Source organism: Rousettus aegyptiacus, unplaced genomic scaffold, assembly GCF_014176215.1.
Source record: "Rousettus aegyptiacus isolate mRouAeg1 unplaced genomic scaffold, mRouAeg1.p scaffold_m13_p_9, whole genome shotgun sequence".
Taxonomy (NCBI): Eukaryota; Metazoa; Chordata; class Mammalia; order Chiroptera; family Pteropodidae; genus Rousettus; species Rousettus aegyptiacus.
This window is the reverse complement of record NW_023416312.1, coordinates 30,256,584-30,281,655: the sequence shown is the minus strand read 5'-3', so window position 1 is coordinate 30,281,655 and position 25,072 is coordinate 30,256,584. Positions and strand designations below refer to the sequence as shown.

At 43.6% G+C, this 25,072-nt stretch overlaps 1 protein-coding gene across 7 annotated transcripts; it reads right to left on the bottom strand.

Moving 5' to 3' along the window:
- Positions 1-7,628: 7,628 nt before the first annotated feature.
- USP11 (ubiquitin specific peptidase 11) lies at positions 7,629-22,727 on the bottom strand. 7 transcript variants are annotated; one of them, XM_036226386.1, is made up of 21 exons: positions 22,439-22,727; positions 15,802-15,911; positions 15,507-15,637; positions 15,095-15,212; positions 14,584-14,729; positions 14,401-14,462; positions 14,178-14,277; positions 13,627-13,800; positions 13,375-13,533; positions 12,769-12,993; positions 12,553-12,636; positions 12,347-12,441; positions 11,465-11,671; positions 10,729-10,781; positions 10,278-10,568; positions 10,133-10,203; positions 9,782-9,894; positions 8,700-8,849; positions 8,503-8,618; positions 8,246-8,334; positions 7,629-8,162 (listed from the first exon to the last, which is right to left on the bottom strand). In XM_036226386.1, exons 1-21 carry the CDS (start codon positions 22,582-22,584, stop codon positions 8,025-8,027), a joined length of 2,778 nt encoding a protein of 925 aa, XP_036082279.1. In that variant the 5' UTR covers positions 22,585-22,727; the 3' UTR covers positions 7,629-8,024. The 7 variants fall into 7 exon arrangements, with proteins under 7 accessions (XP_036082279.1, XP_036082280.1, XP_015983274.2 ...); XM_036226387.1 differs by having other exon boundaries at positions 10,293-10,568; XM_016127788.2 differs by having other exon boundaries at positions 10,278-10,538.
- Between the last annotated feature and the right edge of the window lie 2,345 nt (positions 22,728-25,072).

The window sequence follows — 25,072 nt, the reverse complement described above, 5'->3', positions numbered from 1 at the left end:
AATTTGCTCAACCATCTCATTTAATAAGGTTAATGAAGATGGTCTGTAGCAGTTCTTAAATTTTCATGATGAGACTTTAGCAAGTGAGGACCTCAAAGAGCTGTCCTCAACATGCATAAGACAACTGAGCATCTCTGCCGAAAAGATTCCCCCAGACTCACTTAAATCCAAAGTGCTCTCAAGTCTATATAGCACTTGAAAAGAAGCCCCAGCTAGTCTGACAGCAGTGGTTGAAGGACAAAGTCAATGCAGAAAGACATTTGTACATCACTGGGAAAGGTGTTGGAGAGTGGGGGTGGGAGTGGAATAGATACTAGCATCTTCTTTTTCTAAAGTAATCACCTGTTTATTCCAGAAAAGATTAAAATGAGTCATCTCTCTCCCCATGTCTCCTCTACCTACCTCCTCCACAGCTCTTAAGGTTACCCAGTGGAAACAATAGCCAATACTCACTGATGTCACAAGTAACTGATGGTTACAAATGTATAATGGTGAACATAAAATCATTTATATTTTAAAATATAAATTCCTGAAATGAGTAAAATATGCATACACATAGTTAATGGAGGTTACCATAGAAACGGTCAGCCATATTGTTCCCAGTTTTATTATCATTGCTCAGGAATGCACTGACTATAATTATACTCTTCTTAGAAAAATAACACACACACACACACACATTAAACACAGTCAAGCAATGCATTACTATAAAATTCAGGTTTTGCTATTATTTCATCTGTGCTCTTGGAACCATGGAAAACTCAGAGTAGCAAGAGTTGTGTTCAGAACATCATCCAACGTACTACATTTGCAGATGTAGAGAACAAGGTCAAAGCCCGAGTTGAGAGTTAGGGGCAGGCTTCTGACTAGACCCTGAGTGGACTCTTCTAGAGTAAGATGGCATGGACAAAGCCCATGGAAAATGCTAATTGCCAGTGAAAGAGGTACCCCTAGACATTTGAGGATGATGTCTGTTACACACAAAGCACTATTTTCAGGACATTACCAAGCTCTGGAATATGAATTATTCCTTAGCTCTAAGTTTATCATCCAATTACACTTTAAAAGTGTAAAACTTTTTGATGCTATATTTTCAGTGAAATTAATAAGTGACTGCTGCAGTTTTAAAAATGGTACTTACGAAATAGACACATACCTCTTGATTTCTTGGGAATACTATCACACAAAGAGGTTGGCTCATGGAATTCCAACTTAAAAAAAAAAGGTTTTCCCCAAATTCTACTTTAGGAAACTGTTGAGGAAACATGGAGGAGGGTTTAAGGAGGGGTGTTAGAAGGATACCATGGGGAAAATAAGAAACATCACTGCATTCCAATATGAAATTAATCTCTATTCTTCTTCCAAAAAGACCTTGGTACGTGAGGTAGTACATGTTAGTTAATTAAACTTATTTCTCAATATATACAAAAATCATCATGCTCTACACTTAAAGTCAATACAATGTTTTATGTCAATTATATCACAATAAAACTGAAAAAAAATTAAAAATAATAAATAAATAAAGATCTCAGGAGAATACACAGCAGCTGCAGATTCAGCACTCTTTCCCTGCATGCTCAGACCTCTTTGCTAAGAGATTTGGGACTGCAGATGTAGTCAACAACACGTAATACATGCACTTCATACTTTTCCTTGTTGTCTGTTTAATCTGTAAATCCAATAAAAGTAGCCTACTTGATGTGTTTAACTCTACTGGGTGTTTCCCTGGCCTATCTTCAATAAAACAATTTCTGTTAGGGTTTTCTGCTGCGTTTCCTTTTTTTAATTTTAATTTTTTTTTTCAATTACAGTTGACATTCAATATTATATTAGTTTCAGGTGTGCAGCCTAGTGGTTGGACATTTGTATAACTTACGAAGTGATCCCACCAATAAATCTAGTACCCTCTGCTGAGTTTTAACATCAGTAAAGATGTAAGCTTTGGACTATGATTATTATAAACTATTTTCATTTTTCAAAAACACAAAATTATCTTCTTTAACTTGTTTTCTTGTAAATAAAACTACTTCACCTTCATTTGAAAATCATACAACAGCAAATCTGAAGCTTCTGGTATTTCTTTGTCCTGTAATAATGAAGAGTCAGCCCTGTGCCATTCCAGTACAGGAGTCCTCAGAACATGCCAAAGATAGGGATGGAGACATGGAATTACATTGTCACAGTCAAAACAGGTTATGTTCCATCTCTGCTTGGGCAACAAAATAACCTCTTTTTAAAATTTTTAAAATTTTTTTTTAAATTCTGGGTAAAACAAAGAGCTACCACAAAACTGAAATTTGGAGGGGGCAGGGGGAGGGAGGGAATTCCTAGAGAAAGCCAGCTTTGTTAAATTGCTTACTTTCAAACCTCATGCCGGAACCACTAAGAAAGTAGCAATCTCAATGAACCTATCATCCCTCCCTTGCCCATCCTATGAAGAGCCCCTCACAAACTAGAACAGCATTAATCTCACTGTGGCAATGTGCAGAAAGTTAAAGTTAAAGAATGAGATAATCTAAAATAATTAACTGATCTCTAGAGTTGGTCCTACCAACATGGCTCACTCCTTCAAATTACAGGGATAGATCCGCCCCCTCCCCTCTTTTTTTTAAAGAAAAGCTTACACGTGGTCAAATTCATTAGAACTGGAAAGCAGTTTTTCTTTAAACAAATAAAATTGATTTTCAGCATGCGTTAGAAGAAATAGAGCAGTAGAAAGGGTGAGGTTTTAGAGAGAAGGGCTGGCTAAAAGATACCACTTATTTGCTACATGACCTTGGGCAAAGACAAAAATGCCTAATTTCCTGAGCAGCTCCATCATCTGCAACATAGCAACAATAACACCATAGTCCACAGTGTTATCACAGAGAGCAAATGAAAATGTATCTGTATTGTAATTCCTGAAGTACCATACACATAATTATTTTTAGGACATTAGAGCACTACACAGTTTTTAATAATTATTGAAGTGTTTTTGTTTCTAAGATAGATTCTAAAACAGATTTTATTTTAAAATGCATATTTTGCCTTCACTGAAACTCACAGCCTTGTTCATACATCACAAAAAGAAAGAGTTGGCTGAAAGCTGGAGACAGGGATGAGAGCTTGGGAAGAGGCAGCAGTGTTGCCAAAGGGACAAAGTCTGTTGCTGTCAGCAGTCTCCTTTTAAACAGTGGAAGGTCTTCTCCACCGCTGCCCCATTTCCAACTGGGCACAGAAAAGCCTACAGAGGAGGGGGGGAGGAGAGAGAGAGAGAGAGAGAGAGAGAGAGAGAGAGAGAGAGAGAGAGAGAATCCTCAGTGAGTGTAACTGCTAGAGCAAACTCAAACCAAGCTTTTATTAGGTTCCAGAATAGAAATAAGCAAGATTCTAGAGCTGCTCAGAGATGGATCTGCTAGGACATGGATCTTTCTTGGCAATGGGAGGAAAAAAGGAAAAAAAAAAGATGGTCCCTTGGAACTCTGGTTTCAGACATTGCTCATTCTTAACAACAATAAGAAGCTGTATTCACAATTAAGTTTTCTTCTGTAGTGTTTTTCCATTTCATGGAGTAGTTAACACAGGCAGTGACAGGCTGAATGGAGTGGCTGGGGAATGCATGTGGACCTTGAGCAGCCATGCATTGCATTCATTCTATGGAAACTGTAACTGTAAACCTTGTCCATGGGCTGCTCATTTTTCCTATTTTCTGTTCCCCCTTCTCCTTGCTTTTTTATGCCTTCCATATTTCTTTTTAATTTCTAGATTGCTTTCTCTCCTATCTCCTTACTACATGGAAAGAATGTACAATTTTTTTAAGTACTATAAGAAAAAGTTTTTAAAATATATACTCATGTTTATACACATTTTTGTCCAGTTGTTAAGGAAACTTTTTTCAAGATGAGGACTATGATAGCACAAAAAACTGTAAGCATATCACAAATGTATTACTGTTTATGGATTGAAATAATTTAAAGAATCCAACAGTGTTAAAATCATAAAAGTAATAAATCTGTGTATATGAGGTTTTTATAATTCATATTTCTATCTTTTAGTACCTAATATTACAAATATATCAAGGCAAACATTGGAATAATTAATGAGTTAAGCTTCCATCTCAAGAAATGAGAAAAAGGACAGCTACATAAATTTTACAAAGTTAAGGGGAAGCACTTCTGCTTCCAGCCAAGATGGAGCAAAAAGGACAAGACTTACCTTCCTGCCTGAAACAATAGAAGCAAACGAAATACATGAAACAAGAGTTTTCAAAAACAATGGACATCAGAAAAAGAGGGACAGTAATCTCCAAGAGACAGGAAACGAAAAAAGTGAACAATTTGAATTCCCCAGCTTACTGCCTGAAGGGATTGTGCAGGCCATGGCTCAGGGAGGGAAACCCAGGCAGAGTCAGACAAATCCCTTGACTTGAGGAGGCAGAGGTAAAACTGCATGGAGACCAGGACAGCTAGTGTCCATAGGACACAGTGCCCAGAGAAGAGAGAGCTGAAGAGGACCCTGGAGATCTGCATAAGGTACTCCTTGAACCAGTGTGTGCATGTGTGAGGAAACTGCCCAAGACTGAGGAAAGAGTCATCCAAAAGAGTTATAGGAAATGATGTCTGGTGCTCACACAGGGTGGGGAACAGTGACTAATCCAACTAGCAAGACTGGAAACACTCATAATTCACAGGTCATTGGTTAGATAACTCAGTAGTGGGGAATAATTAACCCTAGAATAAACATTTCTTTGAAACTGCCTAACAAACCGTAAAAGCAAGACCTGAAAGGATCAAACTGTTTCTAAGAAAATTAAATGCATTCCAGAACAAATCTCCAGGAGATTTATAAGAAGACAAAAACATTCAGCAAGCAGTAAGGTAAAATTCGCAATGTCTGGGATCCAACCAAAGAATGACAGAAATGCTTTCACAGGGAAACACAACCCATAATAAGAACAATCAATCAATCAAAACTGACTTAGAACTGATACTGATGTTTAGAATTAGCAGAGAGGGACTTTAACACACAGTTTTCAGTATGACTGTATACCGTATGTTCAAAAAGTTAAGTAGAGACATTGAGAATATAAAAAAAGACCCAAACTGAATAGCAACAATGTCCTGGTTGAAAAATATACTAGACGGGATGAACAGCACCATTAGACATCGCAGAAGAAAAGATTAGTCAACTTAAAGGCACAGAATAGAAATTATTGAAAATGAAACAGATAGAGTAAAAAGAATCCCCCCAAAAAAGAAGTATGAGTATCAGTGGGAAAACTCCAAGCAGCCTAATATATGAGTAATTAGAATCCATAAAGGAGGAGAGAGTAGGGAGCTTCAGAAAAAAATTTTTTGAAGAAATACTGGCCATCAAATTTTTTCCAAATTTGATGAACAGTAGAAATCCAGATTCAAGAAGCTCAAGGAAACATGAAGAAAATCAGGACCTACACACAAGAATGAAGAGCACTGGAAATGCTAACTACATAGGTAAACAAACACAAGTCCTTTCTTACTATTTAAGTGTCTTTAAAGTAATTGACTATGTAAAAAAAATAAATGTATTTTGGGGGTTATAACATATGTAAAAGTAAACTGCACAAAAACAATAGCATAAGGCTGAGCAGGGAGAAATGGAAGCACACTATTGTAAACATTTATAGCAACTAAGCAAGCACCCAGTTAAGAAAAAGCTCTGTTCAAAGTCATAGGAACATTTTGTGGCATTCTTGTCCTCACCCTGTCACCCTCTCCCTGGCTCTGTGGCAGTTGTGGTCTTGGTCATAGTCGAGGTCTTGAATCTGCAACAAGGTTCCCAGTTTCCTCCCTTGAACTGGAAAGGACAGAGCAGACCTTATTTGCAAATGATTGCATATGTATGTGCACCTTGTTCCATGTTCCTTTCTTCTTGCCTTCTTCTGGGTTGATTGCTCATCTATTTCCTTCCCTCTATTTGTTCAAGATGTATACTTTTTCTATTCTTTAGTTTGATTCTCAAAATATATTAGTCTAACTGAAAATCTATTACAAGATTGTATTGCATTGTATTCTTTAGTACTTTCACCTATGTCCAATTCACTCCTCAGCTATGTCTAATGTGTTGTCAAACTCATCCACTGACTTAAATTATCTCAGATCTATCATTTTTTGAACTCATTTTTAATTTCTTGTTCATTCATAATCATCTTTATTTCTATGACCAGCTTTTTTACACACCAATGTCTGAGAATTCCAAGGCATCTGTGGTAACTATATCTGTTCTCTTATTTCTCCTGATTTCTATGCATGTTGTCTTTTCAAGATGTCTGGTTAAATCAGGGAAGTTACTTTAAATGGCTTCACTTTAGAAGGGCTTTGTCCAGGATCGATAATCTACAGGTAATAAGGTTTTCCTGTCTTTACAGCCCATTCTTAAGCAGCTCTTTATGTCTGCTTCCTCGTCTGCAAAGTGAGGTAACAGTGCTCAAATCAGTCTACCTGAGGATTAAATGGCAGCTTTTGAGTTCCTGGATCCAGTCAGACCTGAGACTAGTGTTTGTTATTTTTGCTTATTGGTTTGAGCTGGGTTCCTCACAGCAACTACCTTGATTTTTGCCTGTCAATAGCGTGACTGGGAGGTTTGTGTGTGGTAATGCTGAACTGGATGACCCTGAGGGGATCTTACTGGGTCTAGTGCAAAGACAGAAGGCTGGGGTGTGGGGATGCTGACTCGCTGACTGTGGAAATGGTCCCTTAAGAGCCACTGAGGATTCCCTTCCTCAGTGTGAAGGATTTAGGGGCTTATTTCCAGACACCACACATTTGCCTGCTCCACTCCACCCCACAGCTGTTCCCAGGGACACTGAGGGGATAGTTGGCTCCTGCAGGAGGGGTCAGTTGAGTGATGTTCAGTGCTTAAATGGCATCTTATGCTCACAGTATATGGGACCATTCTGTGGTAGGTGCTCCAGCTTACTCTTCTCCGTGATAAGGCTGGAGGGATCCTGCCTGGTGAGGTAGATGGGGTCATGGTGGGATGGGGGAAGTGGGACTAAGTACAGGGGTAGCAAACAGTACTTTTACCCTGTCAGGTTGGCTGGTTTGAGCCGGGTATACCCTCTGTAGTTCTCCTCAGAAGATACTATGGGAGGTACCTGAGGTGGTCTGGATAGTTATCTTTATGCCCAGAAACTACACGTTTGCCCACATGATGCGTGTCTGTTCCAAACACACCTTTTCCCCATCAGCTATAGTGCGGGTCATGTCCACAGAAAGATTTGTCCTGGGCCCAGAGGTCTGACGCCCCCTTGATACCAACACCAGTGTAACTGATGAGTTGTGCTGACCTCCTGACACAACTTGAGCAATGGCTTGACCTCTGTACCTCAGTTTCCCCATCTGAAACTGGAGATGACAACTCAGGTGTGGGACTGTTGTGAGGATTCTGAGTCAATATGTATAAAACACTCTGGAATTCCAGACACTGGGCACGTGCTTAGTGCTGGGAATCGTGCCTGACACGCAGATGGTGCTTCAAAAGCACTTAGAATGGTACCTGGCACACTACACACTCAGAGCAGCAACTGTCGCACACCTACCATTCAATAAGCACATCTAACCATGCAGGCACACAATTGGTACTTAGTATGTGAAATAAAAATCCCACACTGCCGAGAAATACACTGGCACTTTATGTATACACAGAGGAAGGTACAGGGTCTCGATAAGAAAATACACTCTTGTGTTCAGGTGTACCCCACCACCACCCCCTCAGAACACCCCAGGTTGAGAACAGAGGAAAGGGAACAACCATAAATAGAGAATAGAAGAAAAGTTAATGCTCTAAGGGGCAAACACAGGCAGGGACACACTGCCGGGAGGAGACACAACCTCTTCTTCCCCAGGAAAGAGCAATAAGGCGGCACAGAAGAACAGTAGCCACAACTAAGCCTGCAATGCCTGGCACAGGGCACCTAACACCTAACAAAGTTAAGAGAACAGGAGGGAGAAGGAAAGGAAGAGAGCAGAGATAGCTTCTGTCCTTGTGGCAGGGCCAGGGCCTGCTCAGTTAACATCCATAAGCTCAGAGTTGGGTGGGGGTCCACAGGCAGGAGGTGCTGGGGGATCAGATAAATTGGGCTGGGGTTGCAGGCGACGAGCTACGTCCTGGCGTTGGTAGAAGAGGACATAGGCTGCCTTGGACTGTGGGGAGAAGACAGGAGTCAGTGTGGATTGGATTGGGGTGCAGGGAGGGCCGGGAGAAAGCGAGAGGACAGAAGTCACACCTCAATCTGATTCTCAGTCACAGGCGAGACGCTGTTGTCATCAAAGTAGTGCCACTGGCCACTGTCCTTGTTGCAGGCAAATGTCGTGTCTGGAAAAATGGGAGAGCTGTCCTCATCCATCCTCTGGCCTCTAAGAGGTGTCCACCAAGTTCACTCTCTCACTCCTCCCACCCTGATGACCTCACCACTGGCTCACACCCTAGTCATCCCCTGGGGATATCCTACACCCCCCACCAGGGCATGCCCCTGCCACATACAGTGTCCATCACGCAGGCCCCCATAATGGTTGGACACCGCAATGAGATCATATTTGTACAGCTCTGGGGCTGACTCATTCTGAGGCTTGATGACAAACTCGGAGAAGTCCAGGTCCCTGTGGGTGGGGGAGGATTAATACCAGCATGCCCCCCCTCCATTCTTTGCCTTCCCCCCAGCCAGCCCAATGGCTCCGGACCGGATAGGAAATTCCACAAGGGTGTCTAGCTTCTCGCGGGAGAACTTGGTGTAGGAAAAGCGCTTCAGGTGGATAATGAGTGTCTCAGGCAGCTTCCACAGGTCCAGCTTCTTGGTGGCCAGCTGGTGCTGCTTACAGGAAGGGCAGTACCTGTAGACAGAGACTAAGTCAGTACACAAACACTTTCTGGGCATGCTTTGTACTAGATGGCCTTAGTGAGTCCTGTCTAGTACAGAGATTTCTAACTCGCTTGTCACTCTACTTCGCTCTTCACATGTTAAAATCCTGTCATTCATTCATTCATTCAAAGTGCTCACTGCCTGCCTTCTGTATATGCTTTTATACTAATGTATACTTTTATTTGGTTTCTGGTCTATGAGAGGATAGTCTTATTTTAGAGTATGCATGTGACCCTCCCATTTCCTCTTCCTATCTCACTCACTCACTCACCAGGTATTTACTAACTGTACTGCTAAATCCTTTGGCACTACTTTGTATTTCCGTCCCCTTTCTGCTCCATGGAAATGTTGGTCTTATTTTTGAGACTGGCTGTTATCTTTTTGGTTCTCTCTTTATATTTTACATTTTGTTTATTCTGCAAGAATCTATTGAGTCCCTACTGCATATCGCACACTATTATAATCAGTGAGAAGAGACACACACAAAGTCTTCACCCTTAAGGGGTTTACTCTAACAGTAAACAGGCAAAAGGGGATCTGGGATGTTACTGAACTAGAAACAAAGTAATGCTTGGCCAGAAAAGAGCACTGGGAGGCAATGGAGCAGAAGTGATGGCTGGGGAAGAAGTGGCTCTTAATCTTGTAGTAAGAGAACATCTCTCTCTGATAAGGTGACATTTGATCAAAGACCTGAGCAAAATGAAGGAGTCCTGTTGAAGAGCATTCCTATGAGAAGGAACACCCAGGGCAAAGGCTCTGAGGTGGGAATACGATTGGGTGGTCAAGTGACAGGAAGATTTGAGTGAGGGAGAGGGGGAAAGGAGGTATATTTAGAGGGAACAGAAACCTGGGCAGGTGGTCCCATCCAACTTTATCCCCAGAAGCCTTGGCCTTGTCTCTCACCAGGGGTTTTCCTTCTCCAAGGTCTCCATAGTGGTAAAGAGCTCAATGCATTCCTGCAGCTGCACTGGAGCCTTCTTCAGCACATACCCTACGCAGTCATGCTTCACGTAGCCCTAGGGCAGGGGAGTAATGGCCTGTCAGGTTGAGGACAGGACAGAATGTGTGGACAAAAAGGAGTGGAGGTGGAAGACAAATGCCAAGTGGTTAACATGGACTCTGAAGATAGGATTCTGAAGCCCTTGGAGCTCTGTGATCATGGCTTGGAGAACTTAGGAGTGTGTGTGACTTGGGGCATATGTGAAGGGGTGCAAGCTGCAAGTGCCCCGCCCCCATTCCTGGGACCTCATTTACCTCGGCCTCCACCTCGTCATAGTAACGCTTCTTCATCTCTGGCTCCCAGTCGATGGCAATGTATGGCTGGGCTGGGGGTGAGGGAGGTGGTCATGGGCTCTGCTGCCAAGAAAACCGCCCTCCCACCTCCCCAACCCTGGCTCACAGCTAAGGGAGACACCATGAGTATCCTCGTTAAAATTCGAGCGGTCGCTGGTCCCATTGGAGTTCACTGTCTGCAGGGTGAACAAGTGCTTGCGCCGTGCTCGCTGGGGCCAGTGAGATGGTCCAGGAGAGTTGTCCACAGGGGCCCGGCTCCCACCTGCAACTCTAGAGCTGGGCCCAGCCTGCTCTGGCCCAGGGTCTTGGGAGCTGCCCCTAGCCACATGTCCAGGCTTGGGGATGCTGTCCTTATCCTCCAAGTCTGCTAGGATTGGGGAGGATGTCAGAGATGAGTCTGTGTGAGCCCCAGGGTCTGAGTGGCAGTGACCATCCTGGTGGATCCTGCAGGGGTCAGACCTACCCCAGACACCCCACCCATGGACCCTCCCCCCGGCCATGGGACCACTTGTACAAACCCTCATCCCTGTCCATCCTTTCACCTTCCTCTTCCTCACCTTTCTCATCACCATCGTCCTCATCATCTGAGCTGGGTCTGGTCACATAGCGTCTGTGGAGAGAACAGAGGAGACTCTCATGGAGAAGCAGCACAGGGCAGGGAGAGTAGAGCCTGGGATTCTACTTTGCTCACAACAGATGGGAAGCCACTGGTAAACCCCACATGAATGATTGTTAATGAGGAGCCCAGGTCATCTCAGGAGATGACACAGAAACGCATGAAGAAGAAACCTAACAATGGAGGATCTGGCATGCCACAGTTAAGGAGTGTGGACCGTAAGTGGGAGAAGCCTCTGGCACATAGACACACAATATGTTGTAAATTTCAGTCAGAGAAGGCCTCTGAGGAGTGATTTGTTAAGTGTGACATAAGAAAGAGGTTAAGCCAGACAGCCCGGTGCTTTGTGGGCTTCAGTAAGAACTCTGGATTTTAAGCCCAACGAAAATCTATCAGTAAAAACACAAATAAGCAAGCCTCTCTGAGAGGGAGACAATTAAGTACAAGATTAACTTATCTGTATTTCATCCATTTTGTTTATCTCTGTATCCCTAGCATGTAGGAGAGGCAGTGACAAAGCCAGAGGTTTAGACAAAGAAAAAACCTACAGGTCCCTCTCTGGCCATATGAAACTTGAGCTGTCTTCTGGCCATGGAAGGGAGATAGCAGTCAAGTAGCTAGATACCCAGGTCTGAGCTTAGACCCCACCTCCCTGCACCCCCAGAGAGCAGACTCACGAGAGGCGGTAGAGCAAGATGTGGTACAGGGAGTCCCAGGAGAGCCGGTCCCGGGGCACTGACACCAGCAGCGGGTGCCCAAATAGCATCAGGCCGTAGTAAGAGTTGTTATAGTCCCGGGCTGGGGTGCGTTCCCGCAGGTAGATAGGGAGCACCACATCTTCCCTGGAGTTCTCACAGATAGCAGACCTGCCTGATACCTCATATCTGCAAGGGGTAGACATCAGATCATGCTTCATCAGGACACCCAAGAGGGACCCTTGGACTCTGCCCCAGTTACTTTACCCATTCAGCCCTCGTAACCCCAAAATTATTTTTAAAAGGGTCTGAGAGTCATTTGGTGTTTTGTGCTTTGCAAACTGTTAGATAATTTACAAAGCACTTAGGTGTTATCAAAGCAGTGAGGGAGTGGCAAAAGGATTTAAAACTATTTTTTGGGGGGGAACACTGCTTGGTTTACAAAGAACATTTCTACTCATGAAGCACTTTCTATTTTAGTTACTACCCAAAGATTTCAAAGTTGTTTTGAAAGCTCTCATGTTCAGAGAACCTACTGGTGTTCCCTATTTCCAAAATTGCTTTTGGTTTTTGAGGACTGCAATGTGAAAGAGTACAGGTCAATGTCTGTGAGGTGCTCAGTAAGGCCTGAATAAAATAAACAAGAAACTGGAGCCCTGCCCCACACATAAGGAAGAGGATGCCCTGTATATGGATCTGTCACTACACCCCACTGACAGCCCCAAGCCCCTGCCCCACTAAGGAACATGGCCTAAGCCCTATGCAGGGCAAGTGCCCTGTCAATGAAACAGAGAGAGGAGAGGAAAAGTGGTTAAGCAAAGGAGGTTTCTGAAGAAACTCGACCTCCCCAACCTCCCCACTCACATGAAGATATCATCTCGGTCCAGGATGCTGCTCAGAGACTCTTCCAGCTGGTAGATCTTATAGAAGCGGTGACTGAAGACATCAGCCACCATCATCTGGAAAAGGGATGTCAAGAGGTAGCTGGCTGGTCAGTCTGCAAGGTCTCCCCAGGCCCTTCAGCCTCCCTGTCCCTGAATCTCACCCTCCCTTCATCCGTGGAGCCTCACCCTTTCTGGGGAGACACCAGTGTGTTTGGCCAGGGCCACACACAGATCCGAGATCTTTCCTTTCTTGGGGACCACAAGCCGGTGCTGAGGGAAAAACGTGTCCACAAAAGAGCAGAAGAATGGCGGTGAATTAGTACAAGAACCTTGAGGTATGGCAGAATAATCAAACCGGCTCTTGACTATATGTTATGTCCCCAGATCCTCATTTCCCCATACCTGCTCTGGCTTGCGGCGGGGGTCCATGGAGACAAAGAAGACCTCCATGACTCTCTTGTGGCTGACAGGCAGTGGGACACTGAGGTAGCAGAAGGGATCGAAGGTCACAGACACGTTGCCACAATCAGGGCACACCAGTGTGGACTTGAAGAGGCCGTGGAAAGTGTCCACGATCACAGAATCGTTCCGCCGTTTGTGGTTCTGCCAGGCCTCTTGGGCGACCTCCTGTTGACAGTGTCATGGTGGGTACCTGGGCTTGCCCAGGGCAGAGGCAATCATGGTTTGGAGTGGATGTACACGAGGTTAAACTTAAGGTTAGGGCCACTTTAAAGTTCAGAAGTAAAGTTACAGGTAGGGCTGGTCTGGACACTGTGTTCAATGACAGGGCTGGGGTTTATTCGGGGTAGTAGACTGAATGGAGATTAACTCTGTGGTAGGTGTGGCAGCATATGTGGTATTGGAGCCAAGGTTGGGACTGAGGCTGGCATTGAAATCAGGAGTGGGGTGGGATGTGGGATACCCTAGGGAGGCCATAGAATCCCTGAGGCAGAGGTCCCAGTGGCTTTAATGGGGTCCTCAGGTTGGGGGTCTTTCAGGAGTGCCTACCTGATCTGGACGCCCAGCGGCATCACACAGCTCCACGTATTCCTTCTTTTTGACACGATTGAGGTCCTCATGCAGCCCATCCAGGAGGAATGACAGCAGCTCCTGTGAGTCGTGCTGCTGATAACCCAGAAACTGGGACGCAAAGTGGCCGACCTTGGTCTGAAAAAAATGGGCAGGGCCAATAGAGTAAGAGGGTTAGGAGAGTCAACAGACAGGAGTGGGTAGGGGGTAGCCCAAGGCTGAGTCACACACCTTGAACACTTGCGGTACAATGGAGCGGTGGTGGCCAGACCAGGCCTGCTTCACCAGGTCCGCATAGGCCTCTGCAATCTCACCCTTCATGCCCAGTGGGTTGCAGAAGTTGAGCTCCTCAAGGTAGCGATTTTTGAGAAAGTACTCAGTGAGCTGTGGCACATTGCTGAGGCACTGCAGGGGGCAGGATCACGGGAATGAGGTGACGAGCAGAGAGGTAAACAAGGTAAAGACAGAGAAAAAGGGGAAAGGGGGAAAGAAAGAAGGTACAAAGGAATAGGGGAAAGAAAGGTGCAGGAGCGGGAGATAGAAGAGAGCAGTATTTCAGGAGAAGGAAGAATGTGATGACCAGAGGGAGAAGAGGAAAAGTGGGAGGCCAGCAGAGAAGGTATTGATGTTTCAGGAAGGAACATGGGCGTGTAAAGTCAGACTTGTGGGGCCTTAGCTTCCAATCTGACCCCTTACCTTGCAGACCCCCTAACTCTGTCTCTATCCCCACTGCTTGAAGCCCACCTCTGTGGCTATGCCAGACATAGCCCTAATAGCCCCACCTGCAGGGCCGAATTCATGAAGCATGTGTTGCCCAGGTTGGTGAGACCACAGATGCCCGGCTGGCCCTGGAAGTCCTCATCCTCCTTCGATGCTCTATTCCTGGGGTAGATAAGAAACTATCAGCTAAGGGCTTACTGTATGAGGGTAAAAAGTGCTCACAGACTCCATCATTCTGCCTACTATGGGATCCCCCACTCTGGACCAGATACCCCAAGGGCTTACACAGCATGTGTCTGTGCACTGGGCCAAGTACCATCCTTGCTTCGGGTCTCCATGATGACCAACTGGTTGGAGGAAGAGAAAGAAAAGCAGGAAAGGAATTCGTAGAGGGCTCATGGGCACCCAGCCCTCATCTCCCCCAGCCTAGGCCCCGCTAGGAAGCAAAAAAACCTTTCCCACCCTTACCTGCCCAGACTTGAGAGCGGCGTCAAGCACTGTGACACGTGTGTTACACAACCTTTCAAAAGAGCCCTGCGCTTTCTCGACCCAGAGCCGTGTCTCTTCCTGAGGGCTCACCAGAAACTGCTCTCGAGCGGTGCACAAAACTAGGTCTGTGGAGGGTGAAGGAACACATTTGAGGTCCTCCTAGGACCCTGAATGATTGACCCATCTCAGCACCAGACCCCACCTCATCCCTACAGAACTTGTACACCCACCTAGTCAATACCTTGTATCTCCAATAAATCCCCCAATGGCTGATCCACTTGAGACTTTCAGCAAATATCCTCCGCCACACCAGCTAAGCCACTGGAACGCAGCTCACATACCCTCAGGACTCTAGGGGACTCCTCAGGGCCTCTACCAAACTTGACCAAGGCCTTCTCGGTCTGCCACAGCTGAACCCCATGCAGTCTGAGATAACTGAGCTGTGACCCATGGCTGGGAATGCCAACTCATTTGTAACTCTTAGACTCACCAATAGAATCTGTTTGGCTGAATTCAGCAGTGTGAGGTGTGCCCATATCACTGTGCTGGACAAGCAGCAGTTCTACTGGGTACACTTCGACCTTACAGAAGCCGCGCAGCTCCACGACCTAGTAGGGCAGAAGGGTACACAGAGGTGTACCCACACAACATATACACACAGACACAGCACAATGATCTCTGAGACCAGAGGAGCACATGTACAAGTGAACACAAATAGGAGATACACCAAGATAGATGTATAATGACCTGAGGGGAGAGGACTGCAAACACAGATGTATCTACACAGCCTATGTGGAGACACATGTACACTTGGGTCTGGATCCATCCTGGGCCTATGAGGCCTTCCTCCTACCCCATACCCCACAGAATGCATTCCCCAGAACCCTCCCCACCCATTATACCTTGCGTTCAATGGGTGGTTGGCCATGCTCTAGACCATACCAGCTGACCAGGTAATGCCAAGCAGCCGCTGGGAGCAGCACATAGTCTTCACCTTCTACCAGTCCCTTCTTGAGGCACCAGTTTACCTGATCTGTGGGGGCGGTGGCAGAAGAATAATCAGGGAAGGAAAGTAACGAGTCATCTGGCCATCTTACCAATGACCTAGCACAAAGAAGGGGCTTATGATCGTTTGTAGGGACAGAAGGGACAAGAACTCCAGGGGTAGGCTGATGTAGGGAGGCAGAGGCCTGGTACCTTCAAAAAGCTTAGCATTGTTGATGCAGCCAGGGAAGGTGCCAGAGTCCTGGTCTCCTCCTTGCACGTACACTTCCCACTGTTTGTACCAGTGCTGCTCCACAAGGAACCTGGACCAGACAGGTAATAGGGGTGTCACATGGTTATCTGGGGTTAATTTTACCACTTCTCAAGGTTATTAGACTAAAAGCATCAACACATTATAAGTCAAGACGACGAGTTTCATGTACACCTAAACTAACAATGTTATGTCAATTATATCTCAATTTAAAAAAATTCTTCCCAGAATTACACTTACACACACACACACACACACACACACACACACACACACAATTTCAGCATCATATAAAAAAATTAGAAGCAAAACTTATTCACTGAAACTTAGATTTAGACAGATTACCTAACTTCTTAGGACACTAAAAGATTTGATTAGGAGCAAAAAATGTACTCAATAAAGGGTAAAAAACCCACACCCACCGTGTAAGGAAACATGAGATTTTATTATAGAATAAGCGATAATTCACTTGTATTAGTCTGTGGTCTAACAGAGTTAAATTAGGTTCAAAATATCAATTATTTGTGGCTAATGTTATAAGGCTTTAGCCACTTGTTAAGTGTGTAGTGTTTCTAACAAGGACACATTAGTGGAGGCAAAAATCTTCAGCTAAGAAATGGATTACTAAATTCTGAAAATCTGCTCAGAAACTGAAAAGAATTTAAAATGCTAAAAGAATCAAAAGGTTTCCCTTCAAAGACTGCATATTGCCATTTTTTCACCATTTTTGTATTTATGATTTATTTTGGCTTTATAATAAATTTCTGAACTTATGGTGACTAGCTCACTTTTTTAAAAACTGTGGTAAAAAACACAACATAAAATTTACCATCTGATTCATTTTTAAGTGTACAGCTTGACCAGCTCTCTTTTAAAGGAGGAGCTTTTATATGCACTACTAGGATAAATGTTTAGGACTGTTGAAATCTGCCTTTATAAAATGTCAAGAGAAATTCTCAAGTCTAGGAAATACTTGACATATATTAAATGCTAAATGAATGTTAGCCATTCCTGTTTGATCCCAGGGCTTCGAAATAAAAGCTCACACACACACAGATACACAATCCCTGTGCCCCCTACACACAAGCCTGCCCTGCTATGGAATTTCTGACACACACAAAGGCAATCCCAAATATTTAACAGCCTCAAACAAACACTTTTCAAAAATTATAAAACTGATTTAAAAATCTGGATTATTGTATTGGTTTTCCAGCAATTTAACCCTATAAAAGGGATTTTTTAAAATGGCCACTACTTTCCTTCCTTTATAGTTAATAAAAGGATTAGAGATGGTTGGGGGTGGAGGAATAGAAAAACCTTGGAATAATCACAAGTCAAGTGGATAGGCAAACAATTCTGTGGGGGTTGTTTTTGTATTATGGGCTGCACTGACCCCCCCCCAAGACCCTGCACTTCACTCAAGTCAGGAACACAGCCCTGCCCCCACCCCAGTGGCTCAAGCCGAAGACCTCCTATCACTCATCTAATAACACCATAACACCAACCTTTCACACACTTCCTTCATGGTTTTCATGGCCTCCACTGAGTCTTAATTTATTCAGTTAAGCTAACTTATTGTTAATAGGACTTTTAAATGCAAAAAAAAGGAACTGCTCAACTTTTTTTTAATTAAGTTTATTGGGGTAACATTGGTTAATACAATTATATAATTTTCAACTTTTTTTAAAAAGCAGGTTTTTAAGGAAAATTAACATTCAAAACACTACAGGTGTAAGCAAAACCACCAGACTTGGCTACAACCCGAATTTCTAAAGGCTTCATAGAATATTGAAGTTTTACACAAATTTTCACATTACTACCATGTTTAATTCAAAGACACCTGAAACATTTTTAACATCTCTGAAATCGGTATGTCTAACAATCTGTCAGCCCAGATGGCAATCATAATAGAGCTGTCATTGCCTGACTGCAAAACACCTACATTGTTATATTTACCCCTAAGTATTTGATTTTTTTTTTTGGATGCTATAGTAAATGTTATCTTTTACATTTTAATTTTCTAATTTCTTGTTGCTAGTATATAGAAATACAACGGATCTTGCTGAAGTCACTTATGTTTGTTTGTACTTTTTCAAATTTGTTAAAATGCTATGAAATATGTGCTTAAGAAAATAAGTTACTAAACAACATTTCTGTCCTCTAGTTTTCACTTGTGTCTGGAGAAAGAAAACTGATTTTGGTTAAGATAATAATTTACATAATTGGTTAACTATACAAAGTACAATAATTACAGAAATATAGAAATATGGATATAAATTAAGAGATATGATTTTCTACTTGTTTATTAAAAGGTTGTGTGTTCAGATGGCAAATGTAATACTACATTGTTCTAAATTTATTATTTAGCTATCTGCATGAGCCTAAATACATATAAAGGCATATAAACAAATCCTTTCCTGTAATTTGTTAAATGAATAATGTACCAAAGAAAAATTAGAATTTGGGCCTTTTTTTCGGTAAAATGACTGCATTAATTTATGCCCAGATTAGAAGATGCGTTTTTTTGTCACCAAAATATTAACTCTTGGTGCTTTCTAACATCCTCTTAACTCATTTTAAAAAAATACCTTAACTCATTTTTAAAAGAGATTCCTTGCTTTAAAAATAAAAGTTAAGCTCCTAATAATCTTTGCAGTTTATCACTGTTTTTACAAAGTTGACCGACTATAATATTTCTTATCTTTACTTCAACTTACTTCTTGTCTTTTCTAACAACTATTCTTGATTTGTCTTCCCAAAATTCAGGCTCCAAATTCAGAATAACACTGTTAAAATGGTGTTTTATACTTAAACTATGTCTGGGAGATTGAAAAAAGATTTGGTCTATTGAAAGGAATAATACGCATAATTAGGTTTATCTAAAATTCTCCAAATTTTAATTAACTTAAATGTTTTATAAAAGCGTTTATTTTCAAACTTAATATTTAAAAAATGACAAAACGAAAGTTTATCTTCCTAGGTTAATAATGGTTACATATATATAATTAGACATACTAATATATTTTTTAATAACTGCATATTTTTTCAAGCTAAAAATTACACTTGTGTTCAAGCAACAAAGACTGGTACAGTAACTGTCTACCAAAAGAGTCCCCTCTCCAAGACTCTAGATTCATAAACCCTTTTCCCTTTTGGTTCATGAAAAGTCTGAACAAGCACTAGGAATATTAACTCAATTACCAGAGAATTGTCAGGTGTCTATTGTTTATTTCAGTCTTTCATTAGATTCAATCGCCAAAGCATATCCTTATCTCGCGTAAGAGCTACAGCAGCAATCACAAAGCAAATGTGAAAATTTCAGCTGATTTAGTTCTGGGGTCTTCATTAAATTAATAGTTCCCCATGCTGTGCAGCTTTCTCTAGTAACAAAAATCCTGCAATATCTCTAGGCTTAGTCCCTAACCTTCAATGAAATGTTAATGCCTTCCCTTTACACATCAGGATCCATTCTTCAACACTGAACCCAACCACCCCTCTTCCTTTACCTGAACAAAGAACCCCATGCTTGCTTACTTCTGTTAGGAAACTATCCACACCCCGCACAGACCTTCTAGAGACTCCCTCTACTTTTCCTAATTATGTTTGTAGATAAAACACCCTCAAAAACGAAAACTACAATTTGCCAAGGAATACTATGATAGATTTGAATTTACTCTTAAAATATAAGTTTCTCTTAGAAATTAAATAAGTTCGGATGGCAAAAATACTTAAATGCCCTTGCCCAGATCTACCAGCTGACAAAAGACAGAAGGCACAAATATTAATATTGATATGAAATATACGATTTGGGGGTTAGCGACTTTAAAATGCTTTATAAACACAAATTTCCAGACCACTGCAAACATCTAGAAAATAGACAGCAAATTAAAGAAGCTTGAGGTGCTTTGCTCTTACCTAAATAAACACAAAAAAATGGAATCAAGGAAAAATGCTTCATGATAGCCACAACAGCGGAGATAACTGGCTTTTTCATACTGAACCAACATTGATGGGGTAAATTTTTTTATTGACAGGACGTAACTTTTTTCACATAAAATTAACCATTTTAAAAGCAAACAATTCAGTGGCATTTAGTACATTCACAATGTCGTGCAACCACAACCTCCATCTAGGTCTAAAATATTTTCAACACCCCCAAAAGGAAACCCTGAACGCCTCTAAAAGAGATATAAAAAATCTTCTAGTTATTGTTTATTCTCAGGATGGACTGAGGTTTTTCCTTACTGGATAATTATAGTGTAATGGAATACACACACACACATACATACACACATATACATACATACATGTATGTCATATATATTATTATATATATTATATACATATATATATTACACACACACACTGCTTGGTTTCCTAGTCCAAATTTAGAGAATCTCAACCTTTTAATAGGAGTATGTATTTTATAAGTACTGTGATTAAAGAACTCTGTAAGATGGATAGACTTCTCTGTAAAGACCCTCAGGTGAAAGCCCGCTTGAGGCGTTAGAGAACAGCAAGAGTCCAATATGGCCAGATGGAGAAAATGAGGGGGAGGGTAATCAGAGCAGAGATCAGAGAAGAAATCAGAGCCCGCGACAAGCCTCACAATCATAAAACCTTGAAAAATCATTATAAGATTTTACTATATACACTGCATGAGGTGAGAAGCTGTTAAAATGTTCTGAGGTATGGGCATAAATTATGTTTTTAAAGGAATTACTGTGAATATGAAGAGGAAAACAGTACCTTTACAGTGGAGAAACCGAGCAGATACAACCTTCACTAAATGATCAAGGCTAACGTCACCAATGACGTCACGTGAATACCATGTACCACCTGATATCGATGCACACGGTATGCATCCAATATGATTTCATATATATCCTCCATAAAATGAAAGCTTAGACCACAAATACTATTTGGGGATGTATACAGTGGTGGAAAAACATTAACGAAGTTAAAAATTCAGGATAACAGTTTCCTGTGGAGCAGGGAGGGGGATTTTCATCTGGGAGGGGCACAGAAGGATTTCCTAAAGTAACGGTCTGAATCTTAATCCGAGTGGTGAATTCACAAATTTTTGTTTTACTGTTAAGTTTTTTACTTTAAAATAGACTCAGAATAATTGTGAAAATAATACAAAGACTTTTTGTATGCCTTTCATCCAGATACCCCAAACAACATTTTACCCATGTGCTCGATCATTGTTTCTTCAAATATTTTTATGTATCCTATTTTTCCAACCATTTGGGAGTAAGCTGCTTACACGACGGTTCTTTAACCCTAAATATTTCAGCATGTTCTTTCAAAGATATTCTCTTTCCTAACCACAATACTATTATCAAAATCCAGAAATTAGCAGTACTAATATCTAATCTACAGACCCAATCAAATTTCATCTATTTTTCCATTAACATCTTTTACAGTAAAAGAGAAAATTAATTTTATGAGAAACAAAGCTTGATTTTTAAATTATTTTTTGCCGCTCCGGGATCCAATCCAGGATTGCATTTAGTTATCATCACTCTTTAGATCCCATTAATTCCTTAAATCTGGAACAGTACTTCATCTTTTGTCTTTCACGACCTTGAAATTTATGAATAGCACAGGCCGCTTATTTTTATGGACTGTCCATCAATTTGGGCAACGTTAACGTTTTCCATAATCTGTTTAGAGTTTATGTATTTCACAATTTAAAAAAGGAGATGCAACTCAGCAAGAAACAAAATGAACACAGAAACAGTACATTACAAGCAATGGTTAGCAATGAAATCGGTATAACAAGCCGATTTATCAAGATACTCATTGTCTTTTTTTAAAAAATAGCTCATTTTTCCTGATAAAAACGAAGCAGCACAAAACAGAAAACAAATGTAACATCGAAGGCCCCTCCCGCGCCAATCACCTGAACTTTCTCCCGTCCTGTGAAGAAGGCCTCGGCCAGAGGTAAAAACCTCGCCGCGTCACAAACTTTGCTCAATCGCAGGCGCCATTTTCTGCTTCACTAGCACCACCTCCCCTCTGCTGCAGTCTTTCCTCAGCCTCAGAACATGCCCCTCGGCCCACGTCACGAGCCTCGTTCCCAGGCGCCGGTTCCCTCCCCCCCGCCCACAGCCATTCGGCTTCGGATTTCGCTCTTTAGCCTGACGTAACCGCCTTGCCTTGCTCTCAGGCGCCTCTGACCAACCAACCGCCCCCGCCCCCAGATTTACCTGACGCCATGCAAATCACACCCCCCGGGTTCCGTCGCCGTGACCGCCTCCTTCCCAGGTTCCAAGTTCCACCACACAGGCCCGGGCCCACCCCTACGGCCGTTTCTTCTCAGGCCCCGCCCCCCGTCTCTTCACAACAAACCCCATCTTGTTCTCAGCCGTCTGGCGCCGCCATCAGGCCCCGCCTCTTTCCCAGACTAGGCGGTCCACTCACAGGCACTTCCCGCCCTTCTCGTCCTCCATCCTCGAAGCCACTCCCCCGCCTCCACACGAGTTATCCTGCAGACTTCGGCGCTCCGTCCCCCACCATCGCCAACACCCCCGTATACCCTCAGCCGAGGCTCAGCTCACAGCCCTGCCTCACCAGCTTTCGCCGGCCCGCAGTGGACGCTCTCGCCCACTTTCGCCATTCTCGATCTGGCGCTGCTGGTTCTCCAGACCTGGCACCGCTTCGCGCTGTGGCTCTCGGTCCTCGGCCGTGGCCGGCGGATTCTCTGCGACCGCCGCCATCGCTATTCGCCCTTCCCTCACAACCCCTCAGTGGGAGATAGGAAGAGGCCTCTAAATTGCCACTTCCGGATTCTAGCCCCGGAAACGGAAGCGGAGCCCCCCAAACAGCCCGAGGGCTTCTGCCATCTTAGAAGTAGACCCCCACGGTGGGACGCGTCCAAGCGTTAGGCGGGCATTGGGTGGTGGGCGGTGATCTCTGCAACTAATAGGCGGGGTAGAACTTCCAGTTGAGAGCTAAGAAAGACAAAGGTGCCTTATGGGATTCTAACGCCATGTTGAGTCCAGGCTAACGGTTGTGTGGAAGGTGGAGGCAGAAGTCTCGAGGTGGACGAAGACATACTGGGGTTATGCTCAAGGACACACCGAAGTTCCGGGTCTTCTAGGTCGGTGCTCTGCTGAGGACCACGAATCACTACCCTGCGAGCGGCTTTTTTGTTAGCCTAAGTAGAATGCCCTTTCTTCAATGCACTACCCTTCTTGTCCATCAAAACCCAGTGTGAAAGGTCACCTCCAGAGTGTTACCTAGGCCTGTGGGCCGCTTACCTACCTGAACTAGATTCTCTCGACAAATGTGTTGAAGGGAAGTCAGCCCCAGGCCCCAGGCCCTGTGCATTTGCCGGAGTCACAGGAATGATAATAGCCCCGTTTAAGTGCTTTTTTTTTTTTTAAAAAAAGGTAGCAGATAACACTATAGCTCGTGGGCATGAGGCAAGCTGAGGAGCAGAAAGTAGTCACTTTGCTCCAGCTAGTAAGTGACCAAACTGGTTGGAACTCAGGAATTCCAGTTCCAGAGCTATGACGGTAAACACCAGGCCAGAGATTCTCAAACTGTGGTCTTAGGCTTTTCACTGGTTCAGGAGGCCCTCTCAGGGGGTTCAGAAAGTCAAAACTATTTTCACAATACTTTTTCATTGTGATTCTCCCCTTGCATGTGAGGTGGCATTTTCCAGAGGCTACATGATATGAACAAAAGCTTTCTGGATGTCCTCAACTTTACAAGAATATAAAAGGATCCCGAGATGAAAAGTTTGAGAACCACTGCACTGTCAGGGTTTCTCAACCTAGGCGCTGTTGGCATTTCTCTGTTGTGGGAAACATTGTAGGATGTTTCCCTGCATCCCTGGCCTCTGCCCACTATAGGTACCAATAGCATCCCCCCCCACTCCAATTGGGACAACTAAAAATTTCTCCAGACACTGCCAGAACTCCCCTGGGGCAGGGCAGGACTATTTCCAATTCAGAACCACTGCACTAGGCTGTGCCAATCTTTTCTCTGCTAGTGCTCCCAGCCCTGTTGGTAATTTCCCTCCAGTCCCCTGCATCTGTCTATTGGCTATCCCCACCTGACCATCCCACAAACTCCCCAAGATAGGGTCCTGATTCTGGGTCTGTTTCAGTGAGTTCTTTCACTTCACCACCTGTTACCACAGGCAGGACTACACCCTGCCTTTCCACGCCTCTAGGCCCCATGCGCACAGGCCCCTAGGCCTGGAATGTCCAGAATACTCTCTCCCTGCACAATTTCACCCCCACCCACATCCAAGTTCTCAAAATTTACCTCTATGTTAACTTCTGCAGGGCAGGGATTGTCTTTATTATTACTGATTCCAGCCCCCAGCCCAGACCTGGCACAGATGAGGCATCACAGCTCAATTGTGTAAACTGAGGGAGAAAGGGAACAATCCTCTCACCTGGGGCTCCCCATAGTGGCATTCAAATTGGGTGTGGTACATGGCACATTGCTCTTCAAGCCCAGCACTTGGAGTCTGTATTGACTTTCCTCATTGCCCCTTTGCAGACTCCACCTCTCTATTTACCTGAACAGCCTGTCCTCCCTACAATCCAGGAGGCCTCCCTCCTCAGGCCTGGACTTGTTCTCTCCACCTTCCAGAGGTCAACTTTTGCCCACACAATGATCTTACACTTCTCACAGCAGTTCTGTGGATTCTAGACCTTCTAAGTCTGGCCTGGCAATCTTGTCCCCCTTTGCGAGGTTATTTTCCCAGCCTCCCTTGCTCCCAGAGGTGGCTCTATCATCTCGTTCTAGCTAAAGAATGGCACAGGAAGTCTGTGGAGGAGCTTGTGTAAGTTGCAGTCCTGTTTATTACAAGGAAATGGGGCGGGGGGGCATTTTCCGTGCTTGTTTTCCTGTCTTTGAGGACGTTAATCCCCATGGTACCATGTTTGCAAGCTGAGGTATCATTGAAGTGCTTAAGGGACACAGTGGAGTGATCTGAGACCCTTGGGCCCCTGCCAATGGATTTCTGTGACCAGCCACTTAGGCTTGCTATTTTACCTACAGCATTTACGTGGTCCTGCCAACCCCACCTCTTCTGCCTCGAAGTCTGTTCTTGGCTTTGCCCAGAATGGTGGGACAGGGACTAGAAGTCTCAGGACAAAGGGAATCAAAGCCTTGACTATCCTCACACTTGAGGTCAAGTCCCAGGCTGTGCCAATTGACCCGTGGCCTCTCACAAAACCACTGCAT